Raw genomic sequence first — 17,552 nt, 5'->3', positions numbered from 1 at the left:
GTCGCGCTTTGCACTTTTGCCTTTGGCTGGAGGTTTGTTGGACACTGTTGCACCCGTCTGTTGTTTGCTTCTGCCAAATAAAGTGTGCGCCTGATCACAATTCTCTGCTCTCCTGCACCTGACTTCAACACCAGTAGCACATACTCTGACACAACCTAAGTGTATGTACATTTCAGACTTCAACTGTATGTAAATAAGGTATTTCTGTTTTTTACTGTTAATATATTTGCAAAAAAAAATCTAAAAACCTGTTTTCGCTTCGTCATTTTGGGGTATTGTATGTAGATTGATGAGGATTTTTTTTATTTAATCAATTTTATAATAAGGCTGTAACATAACCAAATGTGGAAAAGGCAAAAGACATTGTCATTAGCTCTGAAGTATGTGATTCTTATCATGGCTCTCAACTAATGCAGCCAGTGTATCTCCTGTATCATTTTAAGAATACAGCACCTTCATTCTGGCTAAAGAGATGCTCCAACATGCCTGCACAGCTGTCCTGAGACTGAGGGCGGGACATGTGCTATGGCTGCCAAGAAGCATCACAGAAAGGCAGCGCTCTGGTGGGCACTCTCCATGATCTAACAGGTTTCAGGAGACAAGGATTAGTTAGGCATTGTGTGTAATCCTTCACATTTATTTCCTGTGATATTGGTTTTGAGTAGCGCTTTAAAACAAAAGGGTTCTATGATGACAGGTAGGGTTAAAAATTAAACATTTTTCATCTGAAGATAATGAATAACCTTGCGAGTATGAGTTACCATACCCGGTCTCAGGGATGGAACATTCTGGAAACCCCTTCGGTCTCCTCAGAGTTAGGTAAATCTGCTTTTTTAGTTTATTTTCACCCCATATATTGAACAACCAGAGTTCCCTACAACTGCAGGTTCTGGTGCCTCTCCGGCTGTTCAAAATGTTGTTTAGGTACCTCCTTGCTGAGGAATGTGATTGTTTTTCTTGAATATTTATAATATTTTGTATTTTATTTTGCATATTTTATAACTTGTGTATTTGCAGAGTTCACTTATAAAATATACTGTATATTGGTCTCAATGGTGATTCACTTTCAAAAATAATAAAAAAATATTTATAATATTTTGTATTTTATTTGACATATTTTATAACTTGTGTATTTGCAGGGTTCACTTATAAAATATATATTGGTCTCAATGGTGATTCACTTTCAAAAAATAAATAAATAATGTTTCTGTAAATTAAGCACTGCTGGGAATAATTTTATTTTTATGAACTCAGAAGCTAGACCATATCATTGTGGTTCTGGTAAATGGTACTGTATGCATAAACAGGTATTTTTCTTATCTCATAGCTTTGAGAGATGGGGGGGGGCCCAAATCCAATCTCTGCCAAGGTGCTATGGGTGAGGTGCCATGGGTGAGATTGCTATTGGCCTGATATCAGGTAAATTCATCTTCTCCTTCAGGTAGTGTTTGTATTCCAGCACATGCCAGATGCTACTATAGGCTGGTTTGCCATCGTACATAGCCAGCCTACAGAGTCACATTTTGTGGTTTTACTATAACATTCAACTTGCTGTAAAACCTTGTTTAATACCCTTTTACTGCAGTTGGCTAAATCAGGGTCACACAGAGTGATTCTTGGTAGTCTGAAACAAATCTACTTTGAAACAAAAGTATACACCTCACACACATGCTCATGGTGTAATGAATACTCAGAGAGAAAAAGGTCTAGATTCACACGCTGATCGCTGCAGGTGTTTATTTCACCTTCACAGAAGGCAGGAATCGTGGTCACAGGCACACAATGGTCATACACAAGTAGGCAAACAGGCAGGTGAATCAAAACTAGGACTGAAGGCTATAACTGGTTCTCACAAATGAGCTAGGAAAAGACTTAGTAGAGTCTAAACGAACAATACCTCACAAAGGCACAAACATAATGAACTGAACTAAATAAGGAGCTGATGAGACCAGGTGAGTAACTAACACAGGTGAAATCAATGAACAAAGATGAAAGACAGGGCTACGTTCAAGAACACAAAGAAACAGGGCTACGTTCAAGAACACAACGAAACAGGGCTACGTTCAAGAACACAACGAAACAGAACACAAGGCTGACTAAGAAAATAAATACAGAACCTTTCATATGAACTTAATTTTAAAAAACAAACACCTCTACCATGTCAGATTTAGAGTTGAAATGTATTACATTTTGAGTTTGCATTCCAATATTACACATTATATACAGCACAGAAGACTGAAATATATATTTTAAAATGTTTGACATAGAAACACCGGATATTTGGAAATAATATTCATTCATTATAAATTATAACACATATTCTTAATAACATTCCACCCATGAGGCCAGAGGGAGCTTTTGGTCATTGACTGCAGGAAAGCTATCTTTTCCAGGAGTAATTCTTTCTCCCCGAGTGATCTTGGAAGTAATAATTCTATAATCCAAAGTCTCCGGTGTAGCAAAGTAATTCTATGCATTGGATTTCATATGCTTGAAATAAATTAGTTTATAGTTGTGGAGTAATAAATGACAATTTTATATACAGGTGTAAAGCATACACTTTGCAGGGTGCGTTGTGCATCATTTAAGTGATTGATGCATTCTGCAACTTATTTGGGCCTAAAAAAGAGTTAATTGCATCAACAAGTCTGTTGATTTACAACTTCTTTGACCTGGATTGAAGAGGTCATATTATATATATTTTTGTTATTATTTTATGTTTATACAATTGCTCAGAGAACGAGAATTGGTTTAACAAATAATACAAAAAAATCGTGAAAATTATTGGCACCCCTGTTTTCAATACTCTAGCACCCTCCCCCTTGGGTACTTTTCTTCATATGCTTCTGTTTTTCAACGCCAAACACACCATTGGTGTGCGTGGTGAAAGCTCTTTTTTCATGTCATCTGATCATAGCACCGATTCCAATCCAAGTGCCAATTCTGTTTATCAAACTTAAACCAGCGCTATGGTCAGATGCCATGAAAATATAGCCTTTTTTTCAAACACACCAGTGATGGATTTGGAGTGAAGCATATGCAGAAAAGTACCTCATACCTATGGTAAAATATGCTGGTGGATCTTTGATGTTATGGAGCTATTTTGCTTCCACTGGTCCTGGGGCCATTGTTAAAGTGACAATCAGCAGTTGAGACAATAACAAAGCGACCTCCTCACCCTAGTTTTGTTAAAAAGCTGAAGGATAGGGCTGGGGAAATGTAACCACTCTCAAATTCGTAGACAGAGTTATGGATGTAAGGACTGACCATCCATTACATAAAAATTATAGTTTTAACCATATTTTGAGGCTATATAGTGTTTGTTCACATTTACTTTGTTTACCAACATTGGATTGAAACAAGCTTATATTTGGGGTTCTGATAGGGTATGACGGTTTAACTAAGCTCAGAAGGCATTTAGAAGTTATATTCTTCAAGCATCAATACGGACATTTCATTAATTCAGAAGTAAACATTTTAGAAAAAGGTTTTTGTGTCATTAACCTCATAAGGGGAGGTTGCTAGAGTATTGAAAACACGGGAGCCAATCATTTTGACCTGTATCTTTTTGAGTTTTTTTAAATGACTTTTTAAACAAAATCTCTTTCTCTCAGCAATTGTATTAGTATAAAATAATAACATTTCCCTAGTTGTTTTGCATACAATATAGCTAAGAACGTGTATTATATATTTTATACAGCATTTTTTGCTCAGCTTTATCAAGGGTGCCAATAATGACGGACCTGACTGTATATTCATGAGGTACAAATGCACAAGCAATCAACCTTTGCTTTGAGATGCATTCAGACAGGTTCAGACAAATCTGAGTTTCATCTACTGGGAGAGATTCTGTGTGAAAGAAATGCTACAACAACACAGTGTATTGGTAATACAATAGCTATGAGCAGAGTTCCTGCTCAGACTTGCCCTCTTGCAACACTGGGAATGGAAAAGTTGCCCTCAAACATCCCTTGTCTTCAAAGAGTAAAATGTCAGGACACATTTAGACTGGGACTTATATGTACTGCAGGTAATTAGGTCTAATGGCAAATGGAAAAGACCTCTACTGAAACCATGAAAATACAGGGGAACACATACAGCGACAAAACATCTCATCATTGTAAAGATCAGACTTAAGATGAGAAAAACCCAAGACCAAAAAAACAGGACCAAATAAGTACCACACCGCATTCCCTAAAACCAAGGAGTAAATTATACATGACACCTTTTTTTCTGGAGGTCAGATACTCTCTTCCCAAGACCAAGCATGTTATTGGCCTGAAGCTTAAAAGGTCTATAAGGACTAAATAGAACTGGGTAGTAGGTCTGGAACAAAAACAAGAGAGTGTAGGAAAATATAGATTTTTTTACACAGTGCAATAACAATAGTAAAAGAGTATGAAGTTTGCAGCCCCAAAGTGTAGGGGAGCTCTCGAAACAGAATTAGAATTGCAGGTGTCATTGTGGCATGTATGGTGCACCACCTCTCTTCCCTCCCTGCTCTGACTTCCTGGTGCTAGAGGGCACAATTTCTGAAAGGCAGAGCACAGGCGTGCTAGTCAGGCCAATTTGTTGGGACAAACATGTATGGCCTTGCTAACCCACACATTTCCCAAATGGAACAAACACTGTTCGGAACAGACCTGTTTGAAATCATCTAGGAATTTATCTAGGGTTAATCATCCCTTTTTTACATGTATTCTTTTCCTTCGCCTTTATTTATAGCCGTAAATCAATTAAGAATACATTCTTAATTACAATGATGACTTGTCAATCCCTAAGGACTGGTCAAAAGGCAAGGCATTGACACTATCAATGCTGAGATGGTCAAGAACGACCCCTGAAATTGCATCGAAATGCACAGATAGACCTGTTTGAAAACATATGGGTGTTCATTTAGGAATAGTCACACTCCTCTCAGGCTTGTTTTTTTTCACACAAAAAAAGGAGTGGCTGCATGGACCACACATTCACTATACGCGACATCATACAACGATGCCTGGAATGGAAAGCCGCTTTATACCTCAACTTGATCTACTTCAGAAATGCTTTCGACAGTGTGCTCAGAAACAGCATTTGGAAAGTCCTCTCATGGCATCCCCCACAAACAAATTACTTGTTAGCTGCCTCTAGAGGGAAGTTGAATTTGCCATCCTTGTTAACCCTAAAAGACTGGTTCTCCATCATCTGTGGCGTACCCCAAGGATGCATTCTCTCACCCATTATTTTCATGGTTGCTACTGACTGATTCATTAGGAACATTGTAAAAGACCGACCTAGAGGGCCACATCCAGTGGACTCCCTTCTCAGTGCTTGAGGATCTTGAATTTTCAGAGGACATTGCTCTGCGTGCTCTTTTCCGAACAATCCCGCATGCAGATGATCACAACTAGATTGAGCCAGTTTGATGACCAACTGGGCCGGCAGATAAATGTGGAAAAAGACCCACGAGCTGAGAATCAACACACCATGTGTATTGAATCACATATTTTATTATGTGCAGATAGACTGACCCTTGTTTTTTAGAGGTAGCTAACCATTTTTTTCTGTTTTCAAAAACAGAACTGCTAATATAAAATTCATAATAATGTTGCTTTGGCAAACACTGGAAATAAAATAAACAATCTATAAATCTGGTACATGTAATTATAGAAAAGAAATCTACATATTAAAATAAAATCTGTAGACATACTGTCTCTCTTTTTGTCAGGAATGGATCTCTCCTTACCCATTTTACATTTTAATCACTTAGCAGAAGACACTCTTATCCAGAGCAATTAGGGTGAATTAGTGCCTTGCTCAAGGGTCCATCAACAGATTTTTCACCTAGTCGGCTCCAGGACTCTTAACCGCAAAGCCACATGCCACCTACCCCAGTCGTGATGCTGTTATCACAGCAATAAATGAACGTGTTCCTCTGGTTGGTCAGTATTAAAAGGCCTTATGGTTCGTACAGAAGGAGCGTGCTTTACATCTTGTGCCGATATCAAACCTTGTGAAATACTTTTATCTGGTCCGCCTTCCTTACACACAAGTAAGGACTTGATAGGAAACATCAACACAATCCTTTGAAGTGACAATGTGCCAAGTCAGCAAACATTCCAACCCAAAGACAAATAAGAAAACGCTGTGAATGAGTATGAATCAGTGCCTGTGACTTTCAAATATACACATATGTACACATACTGGTTATTTTCTATGAAGTAATATAGCTGTTTGATATGAAAGTGGTACTTCAGGGATTCATATTCAGTGCACTCATGTTGGAATGAGATTCACTAATAACGATCGAACGTAGCAAACTGTGAGCGGTTGTTCACTTTCTTTTCAATACTTCAATGGTGCCCCAGGAGGAATATTACTCATTCATCACAATCACATCCCACGCACCGATCACTTTGTTAAGACACAAGGCTTTGCAACTTATTTTCCCACATTCAGTAATCAATTATTGCAGCTGTTTGAAATTACAGCTACTGCAAGGGCAATTACTGTCAAATGATCAGCTCCGGGGTATACTGTCACAGTTAAACGCTCAAATCTTCCGAAGGTGTATGTGTAGCTCAATAAATGTAGTTTAGGATGATTTGTAACACATACATTGTGAATGAAGTTTCGGCTATGATGACACAGACTCTATGTACAAACAGCACTTCCAGAGAGTAAATCATCTCTTAGCCAACAGTGTTAAACAATAGCCTAACCATACTGTATGATTGGCATGGTTAATAGATAAATTAGATTAAAAATAAAGGCTCAATAGCAGTGTTCTATCATATTGCAGGTGGCTCATGAGTCTTAGCAGGTGAAAGTGCAAATTGATCTAGGGTGGACAAGCATTTCACTACACCCGCAATAACATCTGCTAAATATGTGTATGTGACCAATACCATTTGATTTGATTTGATTTGATTTGACGAGGTGGAACAGGGGATTTCCACAGAGGATTGTTAAACAGGCACTTGGCATGAGAGTAGGGGGACTTTGGAACCCTGAACACACCCTAGCATTAATTTGACTTTGACACATTCCTTTTCAGCACTGAGTGAGTGCTGACTGTCAGTTCATCTGGACAGCAGAAAACCCTTTTTTTTAATATTATTTTTTACATTTCAGTTGAGAAATTGTATGGAACAAATGGTGTGGTACTGGGTAATTGTTTCGTTGTCCTTTTCATTGTTGTCACACCCTGGTCTATATTTATTATGTTATCTTCATTTATTGAGTCAGGCCAGGGTGTGACATGGGTTTATTTGTAGTGTGTTTCGTCTTGGGGTTGTGTGGGGTGTACAGATTGGTCTATGGCTGCCTGAGGCAGTTCTCAATCAGAGTCAGGTGATTATCGTTGTCTCTGATTGGGAACCATATTTAGGTAGCCTGGGTTTCACTGTGTGTTTGTGGGTGATTGTTCCTGTCTCTGTGTTTGTTGCACCAGTCAGGGCTGTTTCGGTTTTCGACATTTGTTGTTTTGTATTGTTCGTGTTCTTCATCATTAAAGATGTATCTAACGAACCACGCTGCATTTTGGTCCGATCCTTGTTCCACCTCTTCATCAGAGGAGGAGATGGAAGAAACCCGTTACAATTGTGTCTTTATGTTGCAAGTAAATATTATACTCAGAATGAAAGATGTGTAGAAAGGGAGCTGTAAGAAGGAGGCAAGGTTGCAAAATAATTAAAGATAAATGTTAATCAGGTGCATAACACAGCATAACTGATTATATAAAATGGAGGGTGGTTCCTTATCCCTAAGAGCTCAATATCCCCAATATCATTATATGCAGTTCATGGAGTTCATGGAGACCTAACTCAATAGACAAGACAGACAAATGTCTAAGTATGATTAAGGTAAGGAATTCAATAAGTAAATGTGTAATTTGACTGAACTATCCATTGTATGTTAGTGGGACCACTTTCAGTTGTTAATGAATGATTTGTGAAGCGTTCATAGGCCTTATAAAGGGTTATGAAGGGGGAACACTCACTTCAGGGCTTGAGACAATTAGATGAGCTGAATGTGATAGGCGATGAGGTTAAGGTTCTATATTAGGTACAATGCCTGCTTTGTTTTTGAAAAGCTACACAGTTTTCTTGTTTAGATAGCTTTTCATACAATTAATTATTAATTAATAGCCTTTGTTTTTACCCAAACCCTGCCTTGCCTCCACTCCCACCAATGGTAGAACCCAAAACAGTACCAAACCACCTTGTCACATTTGTCAATCAAGTTGTAAGACAACTAATTTTGGCCATTGAGCACCACAGCTAACTTTTCCAATTGGCTGGAATAGAAACCCAGGAACCTATGAGCTGCTAGTAAGAGTTTTAAATATCAAATGGTGCCCAGGGTTCAAATAGTATGTGTTTTTTTTCATATACTGTACTTTGAGTGTTTGATTGAGCCTGCCTGGAGTGTGAGATGGGTGGCACATTTGTAATTTTGGGACTATTCCATTGGTTCAATTGTGCCAAGCAAGCTCAATCAAGCACATCTAACTCATCTGAAAAAATAAACAAATACTATTTTAACCCAGGTCTGCAGATGCTAGCAGTGATGAAATCTGGGCCCAACATTTAATAGTAGCTCATAATGTAGGCTCTATAGATTTCTTTAATTTCAACTAGAGGTCAAGAGAAAAGACCATACTTGAAGGCCCCTCTTTCAACTATTGTACTCTCCTTGTGTGCCATGTATGCAATTGCATCCCTCCTCCTCCCCTTCTTTGCCTTCAGTCTAATACCTCATAGGTTCTTCTGAGGATCTTCTGATGACACAACAAACACTAGCGCTACCTGCAGCCCTTGGCTTCCTCTCTTCCAGAATCCTCATTATTAATTCCATTCTGATGAATGAGAGCAGACCCAGACATGCTTCAGCTCAGATTGTATAAAAAGAGAAAAGGTGCTCTACTGAGGATTTAGAAATCCAAAAAGAAACATCTTACCCCAGAACCCTTCACAAGATCACTATCCCAGAAAACTGGTTGGTTAATGAGTTGGACGTCATAAGAGGTCAAGGATCACAGCAGGTATGTGCTGCACTATGCTTGCAGCCTGCATACATGAGAAGGTTATACTTTTGGATGTGGGTTTATGCTACAATAATCATGACTGCTGCTATCGAACATAATGTTTATAATAGAAGACAGGAGAGTGACAGTAAACTACTGGGGTAAAAATAGTCATAGTTATAAGCAGCTGTAACAAATGTACATGAATACATTCTGATTTGCGCGCGCATTTGGCAGGCACTGGATTATGCTTTCTATTATACACAACTCGTGCGCGATTATCAAACCCCCTTTGAGCTGTTGTGTGTTATAAAAACATGAAATCCTTATCCAGGTAGTTATCTTTTATTGGTGCGTATGTTTGGTGAGATGTAACAATATGATCATTTTGGACAGACAGGCCTACTTCTATCCCTGCTCAACCCAACTTTATTTCGGCCTCGGAGGAGACTTGGATCCCCAGGCAGAGGATGGTGTGCGCGGAGGGTAGAGTGGAGACAGGCGTCTCTTGAGTTGGATGTGACCTGATGCGACGTGCACTTGCAACTGCCTTAATGGAAGATCATTTTTCCACGTCCAGAGCGGTCAATGTTAACCTTATTGTTTTGTTTTTCTTCGTTTGTCAGTGGGTTTTGAGATTATTTTTTGTAATGACAAGCACTATAAAACAAATTCTAGATCATTATCGTTTGTCTATTGTAATTTGTCTTGGTTTATTAGACATTTTTATTTGTGTCTTAGCAGTAAATATGATTAAATAACTTGAAAATGATTGGTCTAATAAAGTTAATGTTTCTAACTAAGCTTCGGTGTGCATCTGCACAGGGAAACTAAATAGTGAGTTGAAGGGGATGATGCTGCTAATTTCCTTTGGGTAGGCTTTTCAAATAATTTACAAAATGAATGCATCCATAAGAAAAAATATGCTGAAAAAATATACTGTCTTGTAAAAAAGCAGGATGACATCATTGCATCGAGGTTAGAACAGCCCTCGGCCGTGATATGTTGACCATAACCCCCCCCCCCCCCCCGTGCCTTATTGCTTAAATATCAAAGTCAATAACTAAGAAGATGGCACTAAGGCCACACGTATCCAACATTTATCCAAACTCGGGAATTCTAAAACCATTATTCCAGTCATATCAAAAACAGAAACTCGGAGGAAACTTCGACCGCAAACACTGAAATGCAAAGCAGGCCTACATCTCAAAACAAATGCCACAAGTGTCAACGTTTGACTTCGAGTTACAGACATTGTTTTGACTGCACATTATACTGTATTTACACAGACAACAAAGACCGAATACATTTTCAAAGGTAGCACAGCTCTGAATTTGACAAATCACGCCTGAAGTAGCTGTCCTCCGCAGGCGAGGCGTATACATAGTCTGATATGCCATACGGTGCGTATTCTGGAGTGGAGACGCTCTCCTGGAGGTTGCAGTTCTGGTAGTGGTAGTGGTCTGGAACAAACCTATAACTCAAGTCCAGCCTCGTCGGAGAGTTGTAACACGACGAAGAGTAAGACTCCTGTGGCGAATAACTATTGTAATCGACCGGACTTGGCATATTCAGGGAACCTGACGGTGAGCTGGGAGCCTGAAAAACAAGCCAGAGGAGATGTGCATTACTATTCTAGTACAGTATAACGAAACCATTTCCTACTCCAAGCCAAATCTCTGAATGAACAAACAGTCTGAGCTTTGTCAAATATTTCATATGACCGTGCGTAATTGCAAAGAGAGGAGATTGCGCAACTGAATTTGAATAAAGCATACCATGCCATGGCCGTAATAGCCCATATTCGGGGAGTGATTTTCCTGGTGCCAAAGTTTTGTTGAGGTAGTGGGATGCAGAATACCACTGCTGTAGGTCTCGTTGGGGATCATCATGCTTATCAATTGTTGATTATCGAAGTTGTCCATCTGGACGTTGCTCTCTGGAATGGCCCGCGGCTGAAAGATGCAGTTGGAATTCATCTCTTCAGGGAAATAATCAAAGTAATGGCCTATAGGAATGAACGAGAAGGATCAGTAAGAGGATGCATACATAAACACATGCAGGGAGACATGTAAATAAGTGAAGACTCCAGAAGTGATGTCACAGCACCACCAGCCAACAGCTAAAAAACACATTTGAATGCAAGTTTATAAAAAGGTCCCAGTACACTGCACTTTAGGAATGTTGGTCAGTGTCAACTGTGTACAAAGATATATATTCCAACTATTCTGCTGTGGTCGTTGATTCTCCATGTAAGTGTCAATCTAGATATTTTACCTGACCGAATCTGATGCGCAATTCAGACTCCGAATATATTTTATAATAGGCTTTTGTGATTTTACAGCTATTCTGCTATTTGCATGTATGATGCATAATGCATTGCCTTCTGTCTTTTGGATCAACGCTTGTTTATTTGATTATAATTTACTGCAACGCCCCCACTGGACATTTCAAATGGCATTTACTGTACTTTACTGTAGGCTACATTTATTTTCGTTAGCAGGTTTGGATACAGTCAAGATAAAACCATTTTTACTATAGAACATTGATTCTGGACCATCCAGCGTGATGCTTTTGTCGTACAACGATTTTGGGATCAAGATCACGCTGTATCGAAATGTTGATTTATTTGGACATATTTGAACTTACCTGACAATGAGGAGGAGACGCACACATCCTGACTCACCAAGCTCTGGGATTTCTATTAATTTAGGAAAATAAGTAAGAAAGAGAGAAAAAACATAAGTCCCCATTCAATTGCAACAGTTCGATTCTTGTGCTGGTTATTTTTCATCCCCTTGAAAGCTACTTGTTACCTTCAAATAACAAGTAGCCTACCACCCACTGTACAGCACAATAATGGCATTTGTTTATTTTTCATTCTTCATTGGGTTGTGTGTGTGTGTGTGTGTGTGTGTGTGTGTGTGTGTGTGTGTGTGTGTGTGTGTGTGTGTGTGTGTGTGTGTGTGTGTGTGTGTGTGTGTGTGTGTGTGTGTGTGTGTGTGTGTGTGTGTGTGTGAGAGAGAGAGAGAGAGAGAGAGAGAGAGAGAGAGAGAGAGAGAGAGAGAGAGAGAGAGAGAGATCTATGTCACTTGCTTTGGCAATGTAAACATATGTTTCCCATGTCAATAAAGCCCTTAAATGTAACATTGAGAGACAGAGAGAGAGAGACAGAGAGAGAGAGGGAGAGAAATAAATCCAATAACTACTAGCCTACAGTATGTGTGATCAATTAGGGGAGTGGCTCCAATAATTAGCGCCATCTTTGCCATCTTTGCCATATGTTATGCCAATTGCCATGTGGACATCAAAACATATTTTCTGATTTTTGAATCTGAATTTGCTGTAAAATATCACATAAAACAACTGGAACTGTCCCTACATGAAAAAATATCCCACTGTTACTGCTAAACGATCATTGATAGGCTTCTATAGAGTAGACCTGGTGGTCAATCATTAATGAGACATGCAACGTCGTGTTCGGGGTAAGGTTGGGGGCTGTTGCGGCAATTGAGGAAGTTATTGCAATGGGAATTTCATGGAGAGAGCAACACCTCCAATTATACTGAGACTGTGTGTGTGTGTGTGTGTGTGTGTGTGTGTGTGTGTGTGTGTGTGTGTGTGTGTGTGTGTGTGTGTGTGTGTGTGTGTGTGTGTGTGTGTGTGTGTGTGTGTGTGTGTGTGTGTGTGTGTGTGTGTGTGTGTGTGTGTGTGTGGAGGGGGGATTACCATTCTAACCGTTTTAGTTGATGTCTGGAGAGCTCTTTTCTGTTGCAGCAACTGTTTAACGGTTGTCTTCACCCGCACACCCTGGTACACCTTTGGCTTATCTGTCAAAAGAGAAAAACATGGTGTAGATGTTTACTGTAAACAAACTTGAATGGTCCTAACCCTGCCACTCCTGAGCACTTTCACTGCCTGCTGCATACGTTCACGCAACAATTTAATTAAGCCTACTTAATAATGTAAAACATTGGAACATTATTAAAAACACATTTCAATATTACTATAAGATTGTTTTGATCAGGGTGTTTAACGCAATGTATTACATCTAGAGTTATTTGTGAATTTCAAACTAAGTATGCAATATAGTATGAACAAATGCTCAAATGTTGCCGAGTTTATTGTATCAAAGTTGCCCATGCGAAAGTGTCCTAATATTGTCCTACATAGGTCTATATCCTCTGTAGCCTGCCTCTGCGAGAACCTCGCACGACAGAGACAGGGTTTCGAATTTCACAGTCAATACAGTGGGCTTGCCTTCACACTCATTTCAAGCACAAAGGAAAGCTGTGCAAAAATGATATTGTAAATGTAACTTTTCGATTTTATTTAGCTAATATGTTTCTTTTTATTCTATACATAGGCCGAAAACACAGATTAAGCGTTGCGATCCATGAAAGGGGGTTGATAGCGGCATATTCCGTGAAAGTAGGGAAGTAAAATTAGGCTACAGGTAAAGCGGGCAAACAACAGTCTAGTAAGAGTCAATAACAAAGACCCAAAGGACTCCACAAATCCGGTGAAAATAAGGTGAAAATGGAAGACTTCGCTTGAGAAATTCGTCCGATTATAAAAGTAAGTTACTTTTACACTCCGCACATAGCCAACATATCATTGGTAGGCCATGGGATAACAATATGAGCTTTAGCCTACCCGATGATAAAATAAAGGTTGTTTTGGTTTTGATGATCATTCCGGTTAGCCTATCGAACCCCCACACCTGACAATTATGCAGTAAAACCATTTCGTTTTCTGTAAAATTCATCCATTGAAGCAGGACTGTATTTGAAATTAAATTGAATACTAATTTACGCTATCAAAACATAGCCTACTGTAATATATCGGGAACTAGGCAGATAGGTTAGAGCCGTTGCCTATACCCACTCTAAACACATGTTCAATGTTTTAGTGCAGTAGTCTAGCGTTTAGATTTTTATGCTAAAATGAACGGTACTCATATATGTACGCCTTCGATTGTATGGCATGGCTTCACTTCTAACTATAAGGGGGTATAACGTTCTTCTTCAATGACTAAAGTCATTACAGAAACGACGCCACACAATGGTAGAACTCATTAAGGCAGTCAGAGACTGTCTCAGGAGTGGAAAGTTGGCGGTAAAGGTGATTCGATAATAGCAGCTGCCGGCAGAATCTAAAGAGGTGTGCTTGGCTGTCAAACCCATCCTTTTAAATATTCATATTCTGAAATGTCAGATCATGATTTGTCTTAAATGTGGCAAATAGTAAAGCTACCCAAAAGACACATCCCACTGATTACTGCTTAAAATTACCATTTGTACATTTACATATTAAAGTGTGATTAGAATGACTACAATTACAGTTGAATCGACAAGAATAATGCAAATAAAACCGCGTTTGAGTTAAGTTAACCTTACTCCCTAACGTGGACGAAATGGCCAAAAGTAGTGATGTTTAAGAAATAAGCTAAATACTATTTTAAAAACGTTGTTCAATTAAATTGCCAACTATTGAAATAGAAAATAGCATACATCGTGCAGGTAATAGGCATTAATCCACATGAGGCCATTGTTGAAAATTAGTTTACATTATTCTTTAGTTAAAACACGAGTTACATACTTTATCTCTAAGGTTTTCATCAGAACCTCGCAGTTCCCATATAAGTGAAACAGCATGTTGTGCAATGTCAATTATTTCCAATCGTTTTGTTCTAACATTTATATTTCTTTCTTTCTTTCAGGAGGAGCGTAAAAAAAAGAACCATGATCCGATGAAAAAAGAATGATAAACTTACCAGACATGTTGTACAAATTAAGAAGGACTCCTGGAAGAAGAGCAGTTATGAGATTCCACAATGTCCTTTTCTGGCTGAGTTATATGGGCTATATCGAAATATTCATAAAAGTCACATAAATTCTCAACACACAAGTCTTAAAACTGTCTCAGAGCATACAATAATACCCTAATATAGCTAGGGATATATTAGTTTGTGAAATTTTCTCTCCATGCCTACTTTTTAAAACCCCTAGAACTCAATGATTTGACAATGATTTGATTGCGCGTTACTTTCAATTTGAATATTCAAAGGCTACTCAAAAATACAGATTTTTCAGTATAAATCAATACATATGCACTTAAAATAACATTTAATTTAATAGAATTTAATAATAGTTTATACCTAAACCAAAAAGAAATTGACATTTTGAACATTTTATCCATCTTTTGCCAATCTGCCCATCAGTCCCTCTTCATAATGAGGCACTACAGGAAAGTAACGGTTAGATGTTCTATGTAAACATGACCAACAATTAAAAATCGCAGATCATATGTATTTCAGGATGGATGAGCACATCAACACGTTATTACCATACATTTTTGTCTTATTTTAAACAATAAACTATGACATGTCTAGGTTGTGGGAGTGGCATATGGTAGCAGCCATTTCTGCCATCACTGACTCCATTACTCCCTCAGCAATTGCATGCTCCCCATCACTGGAACTCACATCACCCACGTCTTACCAATTGTATTATCGTTGTTTTAGCATTATTTAGTGTAGTTACATTCATTATATAATATAAAGACTGAACGTTTCAGCCATTCACATGTCAAACCTGATTTGACATCCCAGGTCTCCTATATATGAATCGAGAATACTATCTACAAATGTATTACAATGCAAAAATTCGGTTTACAAACGTCTGATATATTTTCAATTCAATGACAAGACTCCCCGATTTGTCTACTTGTGTAGGCTAGAACTACTTAGATGTGGACAAAGTCATTTCAATTGATATACTTATTTGAATAGGGTTACTGTCCATACCAGTTTAAATTTCTAAGAGTTTACAACTTAATACATATGATATGATAAAACAGCACATTGCTTTAGAGAAAACCATTTCCTATAAATGTTCTTCCATTGCCACTGTGAGCCTACATTACATTTGAATAACAATTTACGAACATATCAAACGATGAACTCGAACTTATACCTAGTTTTAATTGAAATAGCTTAGATTTCAGTTTTGGGGTATTGATCTATCATTATCCTCACTCATATATTGAGAAAATGCACACACTATCTGCCCAATACAATCTATGGCCTTTCCTGATTTGTACTGGTAGGGGCCTATACAATGATCCCTATTATGTAGGCCTAAATCCCATCATCTCCACTGGGTAGTTCCATAAAGTAGGACCTTGGTCCATTATCCTAACTACCAAGAATATTATGCTAGTGCTCTCATAGAATATCTAACGTTTGGCTTTTTTTATTAATTTATTGCTGCGGTTGCAATTCCCCCCATGAATACCGCTATCGTAAGAGACGAGGTAACATGAAACAACAGCGCCATCTAGTGTAGAATATACGTTAGTAGGTTCTCCCTAAGTCTTAATTCGATGTCGTGATAACAGAACAAAGTATAACTCAACAAACGGAAAAGGCATGTTTTTTTCATGTGTCATTTTAGCAAAAAATATGTTTCATTTTCATGCATTTATTGCAGTGTCTTTTATTATAATGTATTTATAATAAATAATTCTACTGCCCTATACATTATCTATGTTTTTTATTTCTTGAAATGTATAAATGAAACGCCAAACATAGGAAGCATTGATTCATCAGGGAAACGGGAGTATGGTAAATCACTTGCACCCATTGACCAATTCAGATCACTGCATTGTCTTTGAAAGTAAAATATTCAGGTGGAGATTCCCATTCACTTCTTGAAGTATTCTGTGCATGGTCATCTCTGATTGTCTTTCATTATATTCAAGACTTTTCATACCGAGGTAAAGACAGTTTTAGGTTGGATATTCAACGGATATTCTCCTGTAGATTTCCTTACGTCCATCAACAGCTGTTAGGGACCATCAACATGGTGACAAATGACATTTTTCAAATTTCAATAGCTCTTTAACCATGACTCCAAACACTTTCAAAACTGTTTGTAGCTAACCCGATGGCATAGACGCCAATTGCACACCCTTTAGTGTGTCCATTTTTATCTCACATGGTTTTACATGAATTTTTCAAATTTTAGAATGTCAATAGCTCCTTGGTCATGTGACCTGGTGACTTCAAACAAGGTTCAGAATGTCCACTGACTGCCCTTCTATATTGCACACCCTTTAGTTTGTCCATTTTTATCTGACACAAAGTTTTCCAAATGTAGAATTTCAATAGCTCCTTGGTCATGTGACCTAATGTCCGCTGACTACCCTTCTATATTGCACACTCTTGTTTGTGTACTGTAAAATCACGTGGTGTAACATACATTTTTCATAGTTTCAAATTTGCAATAGCTCCTTGGTCATGTCAATTACACACCTAAGAAGCATACAGTGGATATACACACATATTGCATAACCTCTAGTCATGTATATTCTATATTGTTGTACATTATTATTAGTTTGACAATTAGGGGGTTCAGTACAATGTTGTATTTAACCTTTTCTTTAATATTTATCAACAATAATTGGTAGTTCTAAGTACTTATTTTCCCTGTTTTTATTTATTTTTCACAGTGTTGAACAGTGGTACACAATAGGAGAG

The 17,552-nt window shown here is 38.2% G+C and overlaps 1 protein-coding gene and 2 long non-coding RNA genes across 6 annotated transcripts; 2 read left to right on the top strand and 1 right to left on the bottom strand.

Annotated features, from left to right (window-relative positions):
* Positions 1-567: 567 nt before the first annotated feature.
* On the top strand, positions 568-9,695 carry LOC135552800 (uncharacterized). The gene is made up of 3 exons (XR_010457511.1): positions 568-819; positions 1,328-1,419; positions 9,407-9,695. It is a non-coding gene; the product is annotated as an uncharacterized LOC135552800 (long non-coding RNA).
* Positions 9,696-9,776: 81 nt separating this feature from the next.
* LOC135552797 (POU class 2 homeobox associating factor 3-like) lies at positions 9,777-14,984 on the bottom strand. 4 transcript variants are annotated; one of them, XM_064984650.1, is made up of 5 exons: positions 14,787-14,984; positions 12,740-12,840; positions 11,660-11,711; positions 10,789-11,018; positions 9,777-10,609 (listed from the first exon to the last, which is right to left on the bottom strand). In XM_064984650.1, exons 1-5 carry the CDS (start codon positions 14,791-14,793, stop codon positions 10,322-10,324), a joined length of 678 nt encoding a protein of 225 aa, XP_064840722.1. In that variant the 5' UTR covers positions 14,794-14,984; the 3' UTR covers positions 9,777-10,321. The 4 variants fall into 4 exon arrangements, 3 of the variants coding, with proteins under 3 accessions (XP_064840722.1, XP_064840720.1, XP_064840721.1); XM_064984648.1 differs by lacking the exon at positions 14,787-14,984 and adding an exon at positions 13,667-14,009; XM_064984649.1 differs by lacking the exon at positions 14,787-14,984 and adding an exon at positions 13,667-14,009 and having other exon boundaries at positions 12,749-12,840.
* Positions 12,838-16,551, top strand: LOC135552799 (uncharacterized). Its single transcript, XR_010457510.1, has 2 exons — positions 12,838-13,588; positions 14,733-16,551. It is a non-coding gene; the product is annotated as an uncharacterized LOC135552799 (long non-coding RNA).
* The last annotated feature ends 1,001 nt before the right edge of the window (positions 16,552-17,552 follow it).

This window comes from Oncorhynchus masou, chromosome 13 (assembly GCF_036934945.1).
Source record: "Oncorhynchus masou masou isolate Uvic2021 chromosome 13, UVic_Omas_1.1, whole genome shotgun sequence".
In the NCBI taxonomy this organism is placed as follows: Eukaryota; Metazoa; Chordata; class Actinopteri; order Salmoniformes; family Salmonidae; genus Oncorhynchus; species Oncorhynchus masou.
The sequence above is the reverse complement of the archived record's forward strand: the minus strand, read 5'-3'. Positions and strand labels throughout refer to the sequence as shown.

Bases quoted from the DNA above. Each gene is read 5' to 3' on its own strand.
- LOC135552797 (XM_064984648.1), bottom strand. From the start codon at position 13,778: ATGAATTTTACAGAAAACGAAATGGTTTTACTGCATAATTGTCAGGTG. The intron at 11,019-11,659 runs GTAAGTTCAAAT...TCATTCCTATAG, and splicing joins CGTCTCCTCCTCATTGTCAG to GCCATTACTTTGATTATTTC. The intron at 10,610-10,788 runs GTATGCTTTATT...CTTGTTTTTCAG, and splicing joins GCTATTACGGCCATGGCATG to GCTCCCAGCTCACCGTCAGG.